This window comes from Dipodomys merriami, unplaced genomic scaffold (genome assembly GCF_024711535.1).
Source record: "Dipodomys merriami isolate MVZ:Mamm:240054 unplaced genomic scaffold, mDipMer1.0.p SCAF_1, whole genome shotgun sequence".
In the NCBI taxonomy this organism is placed as follows: domain Eukaryota; kingdom Metazoa; phylum Chordata; class Mammalia; order Rodentia; family Heteromyidae; genus Dipodomys; species Dipodomys merriami.
Window position 1 is genome coordinate 125,021,774 of NW_027202270.1, and position 17,171 is coordinate 125,038,944.

Here is a 17,171-nt window from a genome sequence, read left to right on the forward strand (position 1 = left end):
GGGGGGGGGGGGGGGGTCCAGTAGTGGGGCCTGAACTCTGGGCCTGGGTGCTGTCCCTCAGCTCTTCAGCTCAAGGCTAGCACTCTACCACTTGAGTCACAGTGCCACTTCCAGCTTTTTTTTTTCTGCTTATGTGGTGCTGAGGAATCGAACCCAGGACCTCATGCATGCACCTTCCCAGCCCTATCTTTGCATCTTTGTAAACAATTGCCTGTACTTGTGTGGGTCTATTCCTGAACTCTATTTCATTGCTCAATTTTATTTATCTTAATATCAATGCCACACTAGTTTTTTTTTATCATGATCACTGTGTAATAACTCTTGAAATAGGGAAGTATGAATCCTCCAAGTCTGATTTTTTTCAGTGTTGTTTTCTAACAACCATGACATTCCCTTATGAATTTGAGAATCAGTCACCAGTTTCTACAAGAGGTCTTCTGGGATTTTTATTAGGAAAGCCATTGTATTAGTTAGCTTTACTTGTTACTGTGATCAAAATACCTGACACAAACAACTTAAGGGAGGGAGAACTGACCTGACTCACATTTTCAGAGGGTTTGGTCTGTGGTTGCTTGGGCCTTGGGCAGGACATCATGGTGGTAGGAGCATGCTGTTCATCATAGTAGAAGAGCTTGCTCACCTCATAGCAGACAGGAAGCAGGGCAAGGGGAGGGGACTAGGGACCTGGCACAACCTTCAAAGTCAGACCTCCAGTGATCTACTTCCTCCAACCAGGCAGGTAGCTCCATCATCTCTTAATAATCTACTCACATTCTGAACTCACTGTGGATTCAAAGCCATGCTTTACTGATCTCCTAGGCAACTCTTTATCTTACCAAGTAGACAATAAAGTTAATCATCCAGTCATACCATGTGCAAAGCCCTAACCCAAGCTCCATATACATGCATGATCTGACTGAATTCCATAGCCACCCATAAAATTATCCTCTATTTTACAGATTAAAAAAAACTCTGAGTATAGCTAAGTAACTTGAAAGATTAAATAATCTTGACCAGAGATATACAATTAATTAGTGGGCAGAGCTAGGATTGAAATCCAGGACTTTACGCTCTAACCACAATGAAATGCTTCTAGAAAATCTTCAGGGCCTGGTAGGTGTTCTTAGAGATTGAATAGAGGCTTAACGTGTGTATGCTTCTAGATTCAATCCCCACTCCACTCTACTCCACCCAAAAAAGAACCTTTATATTTCAAAAGAAAAAGACTCAAGGGACCAAATCTGGTCCAAATCTGCCAATTCCTGGTTCTACTTAAGCAATTCTGGATAAATCAGTTCAGCTTCCTGAAACGTCAGTGGGCTCATTTGTAAACTGCAAGGTTGAGCAGAACCAGGAATCACAAGTGTGTGGCATACATACCTCTTTATTTATCCATAGCACATGCTAGACATCACTAATCAACTATGAAAATCACTACCCCAGATGAAGACTTTCTCCATCCAACACTCAAGACATCATTATTTATCAACTGTATTCCCAGAGCTACAATGTCTCTAGGGTATTTTCTGACACCAAAAGCCTACTACTATGTTACTGGGATTCTAAAAACTATTTTTTTTTATTTACATAGACTGCTGTTCCCACACCTCAGTCTTCTCTCTGTCAAAGGGACATTATACCACAATATGACATCAGGTAATCATCTGTACCTTCTCCCTGTCACCATGAACCACTCCAAGCCAATGTCAATCTGGGTCAAATCATACAGTCTGGATCTGCTATCATTATGGTCCTGCTGAGTCCATAGAAGGAGGAAGATTTAAGGCCAAAGTTGCTAATGCTATAGGATGAAGGGGACAAGTTCCCTTGCATTAAGCACTATGTTGCCAAAAGTTTCTAGTCATAGGAAAAACAGCCTTGTGGCAGTGGCTCACACCTGTAATCCTAATTACTCAAAAGGTAGAGACCTGAGGATCATGGTTTCAAGCTACTCGGGCAGAAAAATCCATGAAACTCATCTCCAATTAACCCAAATGCTAGAAGCAGGACTATGGTTCAAGTAGAAGAGTGCCAGCCTTGAACAAAAAAGCTAAAAGAAGCTGGGCACCAGTGGCTCATGACTGTTAACTTAGCTACTCAGGAGGATGAGATCTAAGGATTGGGGTTCAAAGCCAGCCCAGGCAGGAAAGTCTATGAGACTCCAATAAACCACTCAGAAAACCGGAAGTGGTGCTATGGCTCGAGCGGTAGAGCTGAAGAGCTGAGAGACAGCACCCAGGCCCAGAATTCAAGCCCCACGACTCACCAAAAAAGAAAAAAAAAACACTAAAAAATTACACCCAAGCCCTGAGTACTAGTGCACGCGCACACACACACACACACACACACACACACACACACACACACACACACACACACACACACACACACAAATACTCCTTGTGGTGGCAACATGTGTGATTATAGGAATACTGAATCATCACTGAAGCTCCTTTGTCTCTCTTCTCATAGACAGAACAACTAATCCAGGGCAGAGTTCTACAGAATGGGTGGCATTCCAAATATAGGTTGTGTGTCAGAGACAGCAATCCTAAAAGAAAGGTTATAGGAGGGACAGGTCTAGTGGCTGAGAAAGCTTAATGAATAAAACATCCTAAACAGCTGGTGGAGAGACTTGCATTTTGATAGGGAACCAGGTTTTGGGCCAAAGGAATTACTTTCTAATAGTGGAAATACAAGCATCAGCAATGACTTAGGGAGGTAGTAAGCAAAGAAGTTGTTCCAGCAACCCTGAAATTCTAACAAATGAGCTGGTATGACTATGCAAGCCCTCAGCAAACAACAAATGAGAAGCTAATAACATTACTGGCATTTTGTAACTCCGCCTGTGGACCAACCCAGATGTGTATCCTAGGGGAGCCCAGGACATGCACTCTTGGGTCTGGAAAGCCTCCATTTGAGAACCTATTTGACAGAAAAATCTGAAGAGAACCCTTCCCTCCATCTGCCCCTTAATCACACACAGTGAGGAGATGCATAATTAATTTGTTCTCCACATTTCCTCTGTGGTTCAAGGAGTGAGGGCAGTTCTGGAAATTACAGACAAAAAAAAAAAGGGAGGGTGGGGGAAGGGGCAGGCAGAATAATATATCCAGCCAGCCAGTTTCTCTTCCCTTCCCTTCCCTTCTCTTTCCCTCTGTGCTTGCTTGCTCAGGCCACAGGCTTGCATGTAGGACTGGCCATTTCCTCATGGCCTTGAGTTCTTGGATGCCTGTGAGAAGGACCAAAACACAAACTCCTGAAAGATACAGGCAAGAAGCCATCATTCTTAGAAAGAAGATGAGATTTGATCCAAAGCTCGGAAGCACTGTGGAGATCAACAGGCTAAGGAACAACTGTCCACACAGAAGAAATGGATGAAAACATGTTTGTTAATCTCATGACCTGTGGAAATGACATTGGGATTATTTAGAGAAATGTCAATGATTAGAGAGGCATACTGAAATTACAGGTAAAATGTCATGACTTCTACAGTTTAAGTGTCTTCAGCAACAGATGAACAAATAAACTAATTATGGCAACATATTTTAGAGTGAGGTGCCAGGCAGAAGGTTCATTATTCTCTGTGCTTTTTAATTATACTTGGAATGTTTCATAGAGAGATAAATTATTTTTAATATGTGCTGGTATGAGGCTTGAACTCAGGGTCTTTGCATTGTCCCTGAGCTCTTTGTCCTCAAGGCTACCACTTTGAGCTACAGCACCATATCCAGTTTTTGAGTGGTTAATTGGAGATAAGAGTCTCACAGGTACTTTTCTGCTCAGGCTGGCTTTGAACCTCAATCCTCAGATCTCAGCTTCCTAAGTAGCTAGGAGTACATCTCTAATCTGCCATTCCTGTGACTCCCACTGTGGAGTTGTAGCATGGGAGGCACAAGAAACACATCTTGGACATGCTGGTAAGAGTTTGACTTGCAGCCTCTACAGCCTGACCTCCTCAGCACATCAAGGTAGGAGACAGACATGGAAAAATACTGGTTAATTAAGGCCTGACAAGTGGCCCAAACTTCCTGATTCTACAAGCAAATCTACAGTTCGTGGACTGCTGGCCTGCAGGAGCCCTGAGAGTTCAGGATGCAGATGGTCACAGGCCCCTGTGGGATCGAATCCAAGTTCTGTCATGGACTGAATCAAGCCACCAAAAAATACCCACACCCTAATCTATGAAACTTGTGGTGAAGACCTTTGCTGGTGTAATCAAGAATTCTGAGGTAAGATCATTCTGGATTGTCCAAGGTCAAGTGTCCTCATAAGAAAGAAGACAGAGGGCCGGGTGCTGGTGGCTCACGCCTGTAATCCTAGCTACTCAGGAGGCTGAGATCTGAGGATCGCGGTTCAAAGCCAGCCCGGGCAGGAGAGACCGTGAGACTCCTATCTCCAATAAACCACCAGAAAACCGGAAGTGGCACTGTAGCTCAAGTGGTAGAGCATTTGCCTTGAGCTGAAGAGCTGAGGGACAGCGCCCAGGCCCAGAGTTCAAGCCCCACGACCGACAAAAAAAAAAAAAAAAAAAGAAAGAAGACAGAGGCAGAGATTGGAGTGATGGAGTGATAACTGGCTGGACCTGCCATTAGTTAGAAGAGGTAGGGAAAGACTCTTCTCTAGAACCCCCAGAGACAGCATGATCCTGTTAGTACTTTGATTTCAGATTTCTGATTTCACAGTTCTAGACTATTGTCTTAAGCCACTCAGTTTGAGATCATGACGCTCACCGGAAAGTAATATACACAGGACTAGCTGTGTACCCTTCAGAAGTCACTTCATTGCTCTGTGCTTCAGGTTCTTCATCTATAAAATGGGGATAATGGTAACCACTTCACAGGGAGAGTCAAGTGAGGTTAAGTTTCTAGCGACAATGCCAGCCCATAATTACTGTTCAGTCACTGTAAACTCTTGTTCTTAGCACTAGAGAAGCCCAACAAGTCCGTCTGGGATGGGTCTGGGATAGGACTAAGATGGGCACGAGCCAGCGGAAGCCAGGTTATCTGTAATCCCTGCCCCATTTAGTAACATTACAGTCTTCTCCAAAGTGGAAATCATGGGAATGTTGGGGTAGAAAGCTACTAGAAAGTTACTAAAGAGTGCCTTGCACTAAGTGCAAGCTAAGCCCTCAGCCCAGCACCATCTCTGATGAACGGATGCTCTGCCATCTCCACCACCCTACAGAGCCACGTGGAGAGTTCTCCACACACAGGTGAGAGAGCCAAAGATTCAGGAATGGACTAACAACAGTCCTCATGATGAAAGGATGGAGAGACATACCGGGCACACAACAATGGAGCCCACAACCAGAAGTCCAGTGGGCTGTTTGTTTCATGACAACCAAGACATCTGGAATGAGAGTAATCAAAGCCAGCAGGGCAAGATCAAAGACATGGTGGGTGTCCACCAGAGTCTAGTCTACATCAGCTACAGAGGGTAGAGCCTTGCTTCTCAAGGTGCAACCCCATAGCAGTGATGTGGTACAAAAGTTGTAAAAGCAACTTCAGATAGTGCCCAGAACATTAATTTGCATATGCATTAGATGAGGGGACGGGAGAACAGGACTATCAAACCTCAATTTCACATATATTTTACGGGAGACAAAACTAAAAAGAGGCAAAAGTCAACAGAATGATAACAACCACAGAAACACCTGAAAAGTGATGGTAGTAATGAATTGTAGACAGTGCTATTTCTGTTTATATAGAAAGAAGGTTAGTTAGGAGAGGAACACAAAGGCTCAATGCTGATCATATATAATAATATATATCTAAATGAGCTCCAGGAAATGGAAACAAGAGGCTTTTCCTTCATTGCTGTTTTCATTTTCTTTTCTTTTTGTCTTGTTTATCTGTCTTTGGGAGGGTAAAGGTGGACACAGAAGTGGAGGGACAGAGGGTACACAAATGCAGCGATGATACTCACTAGACGCTATTTTGAAAATTAACTGTACAACTTTTGGGAGGGGGAGACAGAGAGTAAGGGAAGGGGTGACACTGTCTCTTTACCTGACTTACATAACTATGACCCCTCTATATATCACCTTTAAAATAACAATTTTTTAAATCAAATTTTAAAAAAGAAATGAAACAAAGCTGGACTCAGGGAAGAAGTACCCAGGGCTACAATTGTATAAATGAAGTATTATTTCTGAAATTGGGCAATGAGAACAAGGATGGTTACTGTATTCTTTTTATACCTTTTCTTAGGTCCAACATAATTCTCTTTTGCTGTTATTTATTTTGCTGGTCCTGGTCATGTGGCTTGAACTCAGGGCCTGGGCAATGTCCCCTAGCTTTTATGCTCAAGGATAGCACTTTACCACTTGAGCCACAGCTCTACTTCCAACTTTTGGTGATTAATTGGAGACAGGAATCTCACAGCGTTTCCTGCCTGTGGTGGCTTTGAACCACGATCCAGATCTCTGCCTCTTGAGAGCTAGGATTACAGGCATGAGCCACCAGCACCCAGCTTCATGTTAAAAAAAAAAAAAAAAAAAGGTTCATGCAGATACAAGAAAACAATATGATGCTACTGGACACAGGCCAAGGCTTCTAACAAGCCTAGGCCCTTCAAGAGAGTAATTAACTAGCATTTCCTTGGTTGTTTAGGACCTCACTACCCCATGAGCCCAATATCCACTAGGAAGCTCCAGTTATACCACATCCATACATCCACTCCATCCCGCCCCACCCAGCCCAGGACTCTCAACAAAGGCAGTGGCCCCATTAAATCTCCCAGGCCCTGCTAAGGCCCAAGAATTCCAATAGAATTTCCTATAGAATGCTCCTGGAATCAGACAGGCTTTAAGGTCAGGACTACTGCGAGAACTGCACAGACTTGTATTGCTCTGAAGGGCTTGTGTATACAGAAAGCTGAAAAGAAGGCATCGGGTCCAATCCAGGAGACCAATCCTTAGATGACCTAACCAGAGCACATTATATGCAGCTCATGCTCCTGGGAAAATTACCACAAACTCTGAGAAAGCCAGACACCAAGATAACAAGGATTCAATTTTCCACCTCTATGCAGAGTCCTCTGAGGCAAACATCCCACGATGACAAATGAAAACAGTGAACAAGATCTAAGGGACACAGCACAGAAAAACCCACTGATTTTCCTCACCAGGTAGACTGACATTGCATGTGCAAAGGAACTGTAACACAATTAGAGAGCTCCTGCTGCTCCAGAGAGGCCTCTGCTGAGCAGGAAAATCTACCAAGTTTGAAAGTCAAGTCCAACAAGTCCATTGGTTCCAGCACCATGTACTGTAGCTCAGAATTTATCAGTAACAAGGCCAAGTTTCTGATCTCTACCTGGCAGGGTGCTGCATCTTCTGGGTTCTACTTCTTGTCAAGTAAGTAAAGGACATTTGCCATTACCACCTCAATTCCAAATATTAAGAACTACAGTAACTAAGAACACACACACACACACACACACACACACACACACACACACACACACACACACACACATTTTGCTGACCTGAAACACCTACAGTACAGGTCCTAGTGGCCTGTTCAATAACAAGACTGCAAGGTCAAGTGAAAGGCTTCATGGGTCAAGGTCAAGGTCAAAGCCAAGGACCTTTTTACACCATGACTTTGATTAAGGAAAGAAATCTCTCTCTCTCTCTCTCTCTCTCTCTCTCTCTCTCTCTCTCTCTCTCTCTCTCTCTCTCTCTCTCTCTCTCTCTCTCCATTTTCTCTTCCTCTCCTTCTTCTCCCCTCTCCCCCTTTCCCTCTTTCTCTCCTCCCTCTCTCTCTCTAATCTCTTTCCCCCACTCCATTCCCCATTGCCTGACACACAGTAGAAGCTGAAAAAAATGTTCAGTAACTAGTAAACATTCCCAGCCTTTCCCTGAAGCCGAAATAAAATTGTACCCCAGAATTTTCCATGATTCTCAGTTTGTGGTATAAAATCTGGCCTCAGGTCCCTTTATGACCTGCCCTTTGACTCTCCCATACCCTATCCTTCAGTGACATTGAAGTAATCTCTCTTTTTTATGGACAATCTGAAATGTCTTACTCATGAACCTCAGCCAAAAGTCATGTTGTCCCCAGTGGTACATGTCTCAATCCAATGTATCTTTCCAAACTCTGCCTCAATTCCTTAATGTATTAAACTTCCCCATCTTAGAAGCCACTCTGCTCCCAAATGCCTCTGAAGTCTTGCCTACTTTAATTAATATTGTAGATAATAAGAGGCAGGTCTCACTGTTGGAGAAAGAAATGACATATAAGGAAAAGGAGAACGCTAAGGATTCTGGTGTTGGACTGGAACTGGAGATGGAAGTATAAACCCTGAGCTTTTTGATCCATCTATCATGCATGGCGGCATGAGTTAGTATGCACATATATATTTGCTCAGTGGCTAGAAATGGCTCGATACCATCAATGAATCCACTTCTAGGGCCAGAATAAAGGACTCCACCAAATTGCCTAGTAAACAAGGATAAGTTGAATCCCACCCAAATCTCATCTGGTATAAGATAACACAGTTAGCTCCCCAAAGAAAAATCATTATTCGCCACAATGAGAATGGCTTCGGAGCTGCAAAATTAACAAATACCTGTATCCCAACTCTTTAGCCAGAATCAATTCTGTCCTATTGATGCCAGCCATTTGCCAATGCATCTACACCAGCAGTGACTTACTTCTGCTTTACTACCAGCAGATCACATCGATCTTCGTTTATAAGCTTCCTGGTCACTAGGAATCTGCTTCTCCAGAGCCCGCTCTCCCAAGACCCTCAGCTACTAAGTGCCTCAGTACCCCAAACCCACTTCTTCACAGCTGAATCACAGCTGAGTCACTGAGCCAGCTTGCCAGTGCCAACCTTGAAAGTGTTTCTTGAAGTCACTACCTGATGTACTAGTCTCCTGGCTGACATTCTCTGGAACCTACAGATGCTGGCTTGACAGGTGAGATAGGGATGGCTTTTTATTTTCCTTCAGTCATTCCTTTATCAGTCACGATGACAAGAAGGGATAAGCGCTCAAATGGAAGAAAACACTCCTGCAGTATTTACTCATGCTTTTCCTCACCAGCCAGATCCCTCTCCCCAAGCACAAATTCCTGGGAACCAGTCTACACATCCTGTTATCTGGTGTGTCCAGCCATCACGAGCTGCCCTCCCATCAAATGCCAGCCTGTACTTTCCTCGCACATCCCCCAAAGCTGTCAGCTTCTCTGGGAGCCAAGGCACTACTGTCTTTCAGATGACTTACAAGCCAGCAGGCAACGGTCTTTACAATACCCATTGCCCACCTGCTTTGCAGGTTCCCCAAGGCAGAAAGAGGCCTTTCCCCAGTGTGGCTTAGACTTCTCCATGTCAATCACTCTGATGTGTGCCAAGACTCACCACATTGATTAGATGGAAAAAGAAGCATTACATCTCAAAAATAAGGACTTTGAGATTCTCCAGTTTAAAAAAAAAGACATGTAACTATTATCTGTGGCAGTAATAAAGACATAGTGATTAAATTCAAATAGGAAGATAGCTCTGGAAAGAAACACAAAAAATGATGACTGCCTCCAGACAGGAAAATTAGGCACCTAAAGAACAAGGGTAAAAGGGTCATTTTGCCTGTTTCAAATATTATGTATCTGGGATTGAGTATCATTTGAATGTATTTCCCATTAAATAACACTTTAAGGATGCAATCAGCCAAATGCCAAATGTGGAAACTTTCACACAGGTGAACGGTCTGGTTTCTTCAATAAGAAAACAGCTAAAAATAAAAACAAAAAAATAAGAAATAAGAAAAAATAAGAAGAAATAAGAAAACAGCTAAAAAATAAAAACAAAAAAAATAATAGCCAGGCACCAGCAGCTTCCAGACTAGACTCAGAGACTCAGATCTGAAGAATGCGGTTTAAAGCTAGCCTGGACAGGAAAGTCTGTGAGATAAGAATTTCCAATAAACTACTAAAAGAATCAGAAGTAGAACTGTGGCTCAAGTGGTAGAGCACTAGCCTTGAGCAAAAGAAGTTTAGGGACAGTGCCCATGTCCTGACTTAAGCCTCAGGACCAGCACCAAAAAGTAAAAATAAAAAAGTAAAGAAGGGTAGAAGAAATGTTATAGATCTTAAATACAATATATTTTATAGATTTATTAAAGATTCAGGTAATGTCAACCAAGTATAATACATGTTCCTTGCTATGGATCCTTGCTACAAAAAAAAGACATTTGGATTTAGAGAATGTTAAATGAGCAAGTAGCTGTTCTGAATGAATTGTTCATCATTAGGTATGATCATCACAGTTTTGTGTTTCTGTTTTTTCAATGGTTTTTATTTATTGGAGCTAAGTGTTTACAGGTAAAAGACTATGCCTAAGATTCATGGTGAAACATTAAAGGATGGAGATGACAAATAAGATATTGTTATTTTCTCAGTCTGCATGGCACTTCCATGGGGATTCATAATGCTATTCCCTCTCCTCTTGTAGGAGAATGAAATTTCCATAATGAAAAGTTTAAAGTTTTTTAACTAATTACTCCACAAACATCAGGATGCTGGAGAAAAGCAGCACAGAGTACAGGTGTCCAAGTTGCGTCCAGAAGGATAAGGGAAGGTTCTCAGGGCATTTCAGGTTGAAGAGGCTGCATAAGCAAAGCCAGCCCACCTATCACCAGGCCTCTCCAAAGGCATCTATGCTTGACTTCAAGCTCAACCTACATGTCAAAAAATGCCCTTTGCTTGATTCCCCCAATTCTCCAGGACAGCTAGCTTAATATCTACATAACCACCACAGCTTTAAGTTTAACATCTACGTAACCACCACCCTGTTCTAGGTAAGAGAAGGGAGGGTATATTGGGGTCCACAGCCCCACTTCTACTACAAGAGGTCCTCCAGGGACCTTAGAGGATAGGAAAGCAATTAACTTCTCTTACTTGGGTTTGGCCCAACAAAGCAGTTTAGAAGCCTGCTGAGTTATCTCAGGAACAGAGCCTTCATCCCTCTTGAATTGTCCCCACACTTTCCCTCACCAGAAACATACATGGCCTCCCCAAATAGCATTTCCCAATAATAGCTTCAGTGCAGGGAACCCAGTTGATGCAGATCTGGTAGCCCCAATCATGGGCACTAAAACACCTCCATGAAGAAGGAAGTGGTCCTCTACTCCTTTTCAAACCCTCCAGCCCCTACATCAGTATCCACTGTGTCCTTTGCCCACAGGAAGCTGGCTAAGCCACTCAAGAGTTGGCCCTGGTCCAGACAGATCTCAATGGTCCCTTACCTCAGATCGAAGCTGCAAGTACTCCTCTGAGCCATATGGAACACTCCGCAGAGAGGTGAGATAGTCATAACTGATGACAGCTGTCTGTGAACCAAAGGAAGGAAATTTTAACACTTACACATCACCTATTACTCCTCTGCCCAAGTCCTATAGCTTCAGCACCTGACCTGAGCTGCTAGGTCTTCAGAAGGAGCCAGTCCTATCCCTTTGATGCTCAGCCCCAGATCTTAACCTGGCTGACTCATCCAGAGCACTGCACAAATGCCACCTCTGCAGAGGGTCCAAACTCCAGTTTTCCCAATGAACCAGGAACTCTCAATTATTCATCCCAACTAACCACCACTCAAGCTTGTCTTGCCCATTTGTTTCCTTATCTACGGACTGTCTGAATGTAAGATCTGTAAGCACAAGGGCTAGTCCTTCCTGTTCTTCTCTGTGACCCCAGGACCTCAAGCAGACAGGAAGATGCTCATAAAGAGTGAGTTGAATGAATACTGTTAGATAAACTTCTCCTACTTTTTCTTTTTTTTTTTTTTTTTTTGGGTCCGGTCGTGGGGCCTGAACTCTGGGCCTGGGCGCTGTCCCTCAGCTCTTCAGCTCAAGGCTAGCGCTCTACCACTTGAGCCACAGCGCCACTTCCGGCTTTTTTCTTTTTGCTTATGTGGTGCTGAGGAATCGAACCCAGGGCCTCTAGCATGCAAGGCAAGTGCTCTACCACTGAGCCACCTTCCCAGCCCCCTCTCCTACTTTTTCTGTATCACAAGTAAACATTATTTTTATGCTCATCCTAAGAGCCTAAGTTTTGATTCTGGATCCTCTGATCAATATCCTGGAGAGGATCTCTTGTCCTTGGAAAATCAGCAGATTACAGACTCCATGATATTTCAAGCATGGAGGAGTCTTGAGGATTATCTAACCCAAACCTTCCTGAGGACTCTCAACTAAAGGAGTTTAGGAGATTTATATTAAAGAGTCTATCTTTGTCTGCACTGCCCAAAGCATAATTCCATCCAATATATACTTATTGAACACAAGTCACCAGCAGAATCTGCTCACTGAGCAGAGTACAGGATGATCAGGCTCTAGCCCTTTAAAGAATGCATCTTGCTGGGAGTCAGGGCTCACATCTGTAATCCCTGCCACTCAGGAGGCTGAGATCTGAGGATCATGGTTCAAATCCAATCCAAGCCAAGGCCATGAAACTCTTATCTCCAATAAACCACCAGAAAACTGGAAGTAGGGCTGTTGCTTAAGTGGTAGAGTGCTGGCCTGGAGCTAAAGAGCTAAGGGACAGTGCTCAGGCCCTATAACCAACAAAAAAAAGAATGTGCATCTTAAATCAAGGTGTGATGAGGTACACCTATAATCCCAGCTACTCAGAGGTAGGAGGATTATGGTCTGAAGTCAGCCTGGACAAAAAACACAAGACCTTATCTGAAAAATAAACTAAAGCAAAAAAGACTACAGGCATAGCTCAAGTAGCAGAGCATTTGCCTAGTACCCAGGAGGCCCTGAGTTCAAGTCCCACTGCTGACATTTTCCTCCCTTCTTTAAAGCCCTAAGGTTTCACATTTCTGAGGTTTCATTCAAAGCCTGCTTCCCTCAGGACATCCATGCTGACCACTCATCTGTATGTCTGCCCACAGTTAGCAGGCTTGACAGGTGCATGGTTTTAGAATGTTTTTGTTTTGTTTTGTTTTTTGTCAGTTGTGGGGCCTGAACTCTGGGCCTGGGTACCATCCCTCAGCTCTTCAGCTCAAGGCTAGCACTCTACCACTTGAGCCACAGTGCCACTTCCGGCTTTTTCTGTTCATGTGGTACTGAGGAATCAAACCCAGGGCCTCATGTATGCGAGGCAAGCACTCTACCACTGAGCCACATTCCCAGTCTTAGAATGCTTTTTAACCATTCATGTATGTGCTTTGTGACCAAAGATCTCTTGAAAGCTGGGTCAGGTGAGATAGTTTCTTTCTATCTTCAAAGCACATAAAGACAACACTGGGACCAAAACAAGCACTTGGTAAACACTTTTGGATGGTTTTAGTTTCCACAGTCTATTTATCCAAAGCCTATTTGTCAGACTTGATTCTCTGACTCAGCTCACCCTGAGGATAGGCACTCTGTCAGGGGCCCTTCTCTAAGCAAGACTCACAAGAACACTTGATAACGCTTAAGTACTGGAGAAATAATGAGACAACAACCAAAACCAGATATATCTGTCTTGATGCATCTCCACATCAAGAGGAAGGGAGATGAGCTCACCAGTAGCAGAGATATGGGGCAGAGAAAACAAGAGGCACATGACAATCTAACCACCAATGGGGCAATTGTATGGCAATGTTTGGAAGAGCCTCTGTGAGCAGAGTTAAGATGACATGATGACACCAGAACAATGTGGCTATTGACCCACTGAAGCAAACCTTGAATGGTCAGATATCCAACCCTTACCAGTTTAAGGATCAAAGGGAATTCTCAAAGTTCAAGGCCTCAACATTCCACCTCTAAGGCCCACATCAGAACATTCACACCAGCTCACTGGAGCAAGATCTAGTTTCAAGGCAGAATCTCTTGTCTACCAAGTCATCTTTCCTCAGCATTTGCTAAGACATACCGCCTACCTAAGTCGTAAATAAAATTAGGACACACAGAGCCAATGGTGTAAAGGCTTCAGAGCAGAGGCCTCCATGACACCATTCTCTTTAACTGTAGGCCAGAAGAGCTTAAGTGTACAGGAGGGAAGGGACATGAGCATGCACATCTCTGTCAGATGCAGCTGTGTAGAAAGAGCTTGGGCATGTATCTCTAAATAGGTGGGAGCAGCATAGCCACCTGCAAATAGTACCGTAGTTCCCCCTGGTACCTCTAAAAGGGGAAAAACCTACCGTAGCAACTGCTCTGCCCACTCTGACAGCACCAAAGTCATTAGGGTCCAAGTACTTGTTGCTGTAGAAGTAAACGCCAGAGGCACCAAGAGCTGCACTGGTCCATGAAGCAAGTTTGACAGCCTTTCTGGCCATGTCCGCAGACCCTACAGCGGAAAGGGAAATTGAGAAAGATTAGTAGTTAATCCAGAATTCAAATCTTAACTGTCATTTTCTCAATCACATCAGCCCTTGGTTTCCTCATTTATAAAATATGATAATACCTACTGAAAAACAACTGGGACAAAATGAGATCATTATATAAAACGTTGAGCATAACACCCAGCACCAGTCAGCTCTCCAAGTCCTCCTTCTTTCAACAGTGTAAGGTACTATTCTAGACACAGGGAGAGAGTGAAGAAAACAAAGTCCTCGCCCACAGGGACCTTACATTCTAGAGATAACAATGAGAAACAAAAAGATATATGAGCAGAGCACTGGTGGCTCAAGCCTGTAATCCCTGCTATTCAGGAGACTGAGATCTAAGAATCACCATTCAAAGCTAGCCCTAGCAGGAAAGTCCATGAGAGAAATAAATAAATAAATAAAGATAAAGAGTATCTCCAATTAACCACCAGAAAACTGGAAGTGGATCTGTGGCTCAAAACAGTAGAGCACTAACTTCACATAGATCTCCCCTATAATCCAGCAATCCCACTCTTGGGCATTTACCCAAATGTTTACAAACAAGACCACACTAAAGCTACCAGCACAACTATGTTTATTGCAGCATTATTTACCATAGCTAAGATATGGAACCAACCCAGATGCCCCTCCGTAGATGAATGGATCAAGAAAATGTGGTATATATACACAATGGAATTCTATGCCTCCATCAGAAAGAATGACATTGCCCCATTTGTTAGGAAATGGAAAGGCTTGGAAAAAATTATATTAAGTGAAGTAAGCCAGGCCCAAAGAAGCATAGGTCCCATGGTTTCCCTTATTTGCAATATCTAGTATATGTATGAGTCAAGCAGAAAAGGTCAGATAATGTGATGTTAGGAAAATGAACCCTTAAATATGTATTTTAATGTTTTTGTTTCTTTCATGCATATGTTTCTAACGCATTTATAAGATTATTTCTTTGTTGCTTTGTATGTCCCTCCCCCACAGTGTAACCCCCGCTTTCACTATATTTGATGTCAGTATAACATGTGGAGGAGATGGGGGCAAACAAGTCGTTTAAGGATTCAGGTGGACCTGTTGCAACAATGAGAAGTACAAAATGTCATGTCAAAACCAGCTTTACAATGTCGGTGGGGGGGGGGGAGGGGGGTATAATTGGGTGGGGGGAGGGGGGAGGCTGGGAAGGGAGGTGAAGGGTAAACAAAGGAGGAGGCTGCAATGCTTGGTAAGAAATGTATGCATTATCCTGCCCATGTAATTGTAGCCCCTCTGTACAGTATGTTCTCAAATAAAATAAAATAATATTAAAAAAAAAAAGCTAAAAAAAAAAAAAAAAACAGTAGAGCACTAGCTCTGAGCTAAAGAGTTCAGGGAGGGTGCCCAGGCCCTGAGTTCAAGCCCCATAACCAACAAAAAATAAATAAAAATACATTATATACTACCATATCAGAGATGCTATTAAATGCCAATAAGATACAGTTGGAGGGGCTGGGAAGGTGGCTCAGTGGTAGAGTGTTTGCCTCGCATGCATGAGGCCTTGGGTTCGATTCCTCAGCACCACATAAGCAGAAAAAGCCGGAAGTGGCAGTGTGGCTCAAATGGTAGAGTGTTAGCCTTGAGCTGAAGAGCTGAGGGACAGTGCCCAGGCCCAGAGTTCAGGCCCCATGACCTGTTGCAGCCTCTGATCTTTGAAAAAAGAGCCAAAGGGGGCTGGGAAGGTGGCTCAGTGGTAGAGCACTTGCCTTGCATGCCTGAGGCTCTGGGTTCCATTCCTCAGCACCACATAAGCAAAAAAAAAAAAAAAGAGCCAAAGAGCTGAGGGACAGCGCCCAGGCCAAAAAATAAAAATAAAAATAAATAAAATAAAATGTTTCTGCACAGAAAAAAAAAAAGCCATAACACCTGTAATCCTAGCAACTCTGGAAGCTGAGATCTGAGGATTGTGGTTTGGAACCAGCACAGGCAAGAAAGTCCATGAGACTCTTCTCCAATTAATCACCAAAAAATAGCCAGAAGTGGAGTTATGGCTCAAATGGTAGAGCACTAAGCCTTGAGCACAAAAGCTCAGGTACAGTGCCCAGGCCCTGAGCTCAAACTAGTCTTAGACTAGTACAAAATAAAAGAAAATATCTACTTTGACTTAGCTCTCATAGCCACAGGGTGGTTTTCATTTTCTAAGTGTTCACAAAGTATATCTCTTCCTATTCTTACTGCCAATTTACATTATATATTGTTTTCTCTAAATAGCACACAATTGAATTTTATGTTTATGTTTAGTTTAACCTATGAATTTATATTTAAATTTACCATTTTTCCACACTTCCTATCTGTTCAGTGTTCGGTTCTCCTCTTCAATTTAGTTCAGTTCTCTCTCTCTCTCTCTCTCTCTCTCTCTCTCTCTCTCTCTCTCTCTCTTTCTCTCTGTGTCTCTCTCTCCATTGCAGTACTAGAAATTGAACTCAGAGCCTCATCCTTGAACCACACCCCCACCCTTTTTTCTCCCATTTCGTGACTGTTTCTGGACTCAGTACTTTTCCAAATCTGTGTATTCTTCTCTTTGTATTCTTCTTTTCCAACACAGTGTTTATAATGCATGCTCAGAGCAATGCCTGAAAGCACATCAGCCTTGATGCCATTTCAAAAATCACCATGCCTGGAGTCCACTCTGTGAACCACCAAGTCTAGGAGGGAGAGGGGTTGAGGGAAACGGGAATCTGTGTTTTAGTAAGATAATAGGTGACTTTCACACAAGCTCACATTTGTGAACCATTCCTCTAAATATTTTTTTTAATAAAGAGATGCTTCATGTGCTCACATTTATCTTTGAAACCATTCCCCAAAAGCAGCCTTCCCCCTCTTTGGCCCAGGTG

At 43.2% G+C, this 17,171-nt stretch overlaps 1 protein-coding gene across 4 annotated transcripts in view; it reads right to left on the reverse strand.

Moving 5' to 3' along the window:
* Adck1 (aarF domain containing kinase 1) overlaps positions 1-17,171 on the reverse strand; it is a 106,408-nt gene that overhangs the window by 67,418 nt on the left and 21,819 nt on the right. For all 4 annotated transcript variants that reach the window (XM_070028742.1, XM_070028750.1, XM_070028727.1 and 1 more), the window contains exons 2-3: positions 14,134-14,279; positions 11,252-11,335 (exon numbers count right to left, since the gene is read on the reverse strand). In XM_070028742.1, coding sequence (XP_069884843.1) covers positions 11,252-11,335; positions 14,134-14,268 — 219 coding nt within the window. In that variant the 5' untranslated portion in view covers positions 14,269-14,279. The remainder of the gene's footprint in view (positions 1-11,251; positions 11,336-14,133; positions 14,280-17,171) is intronic.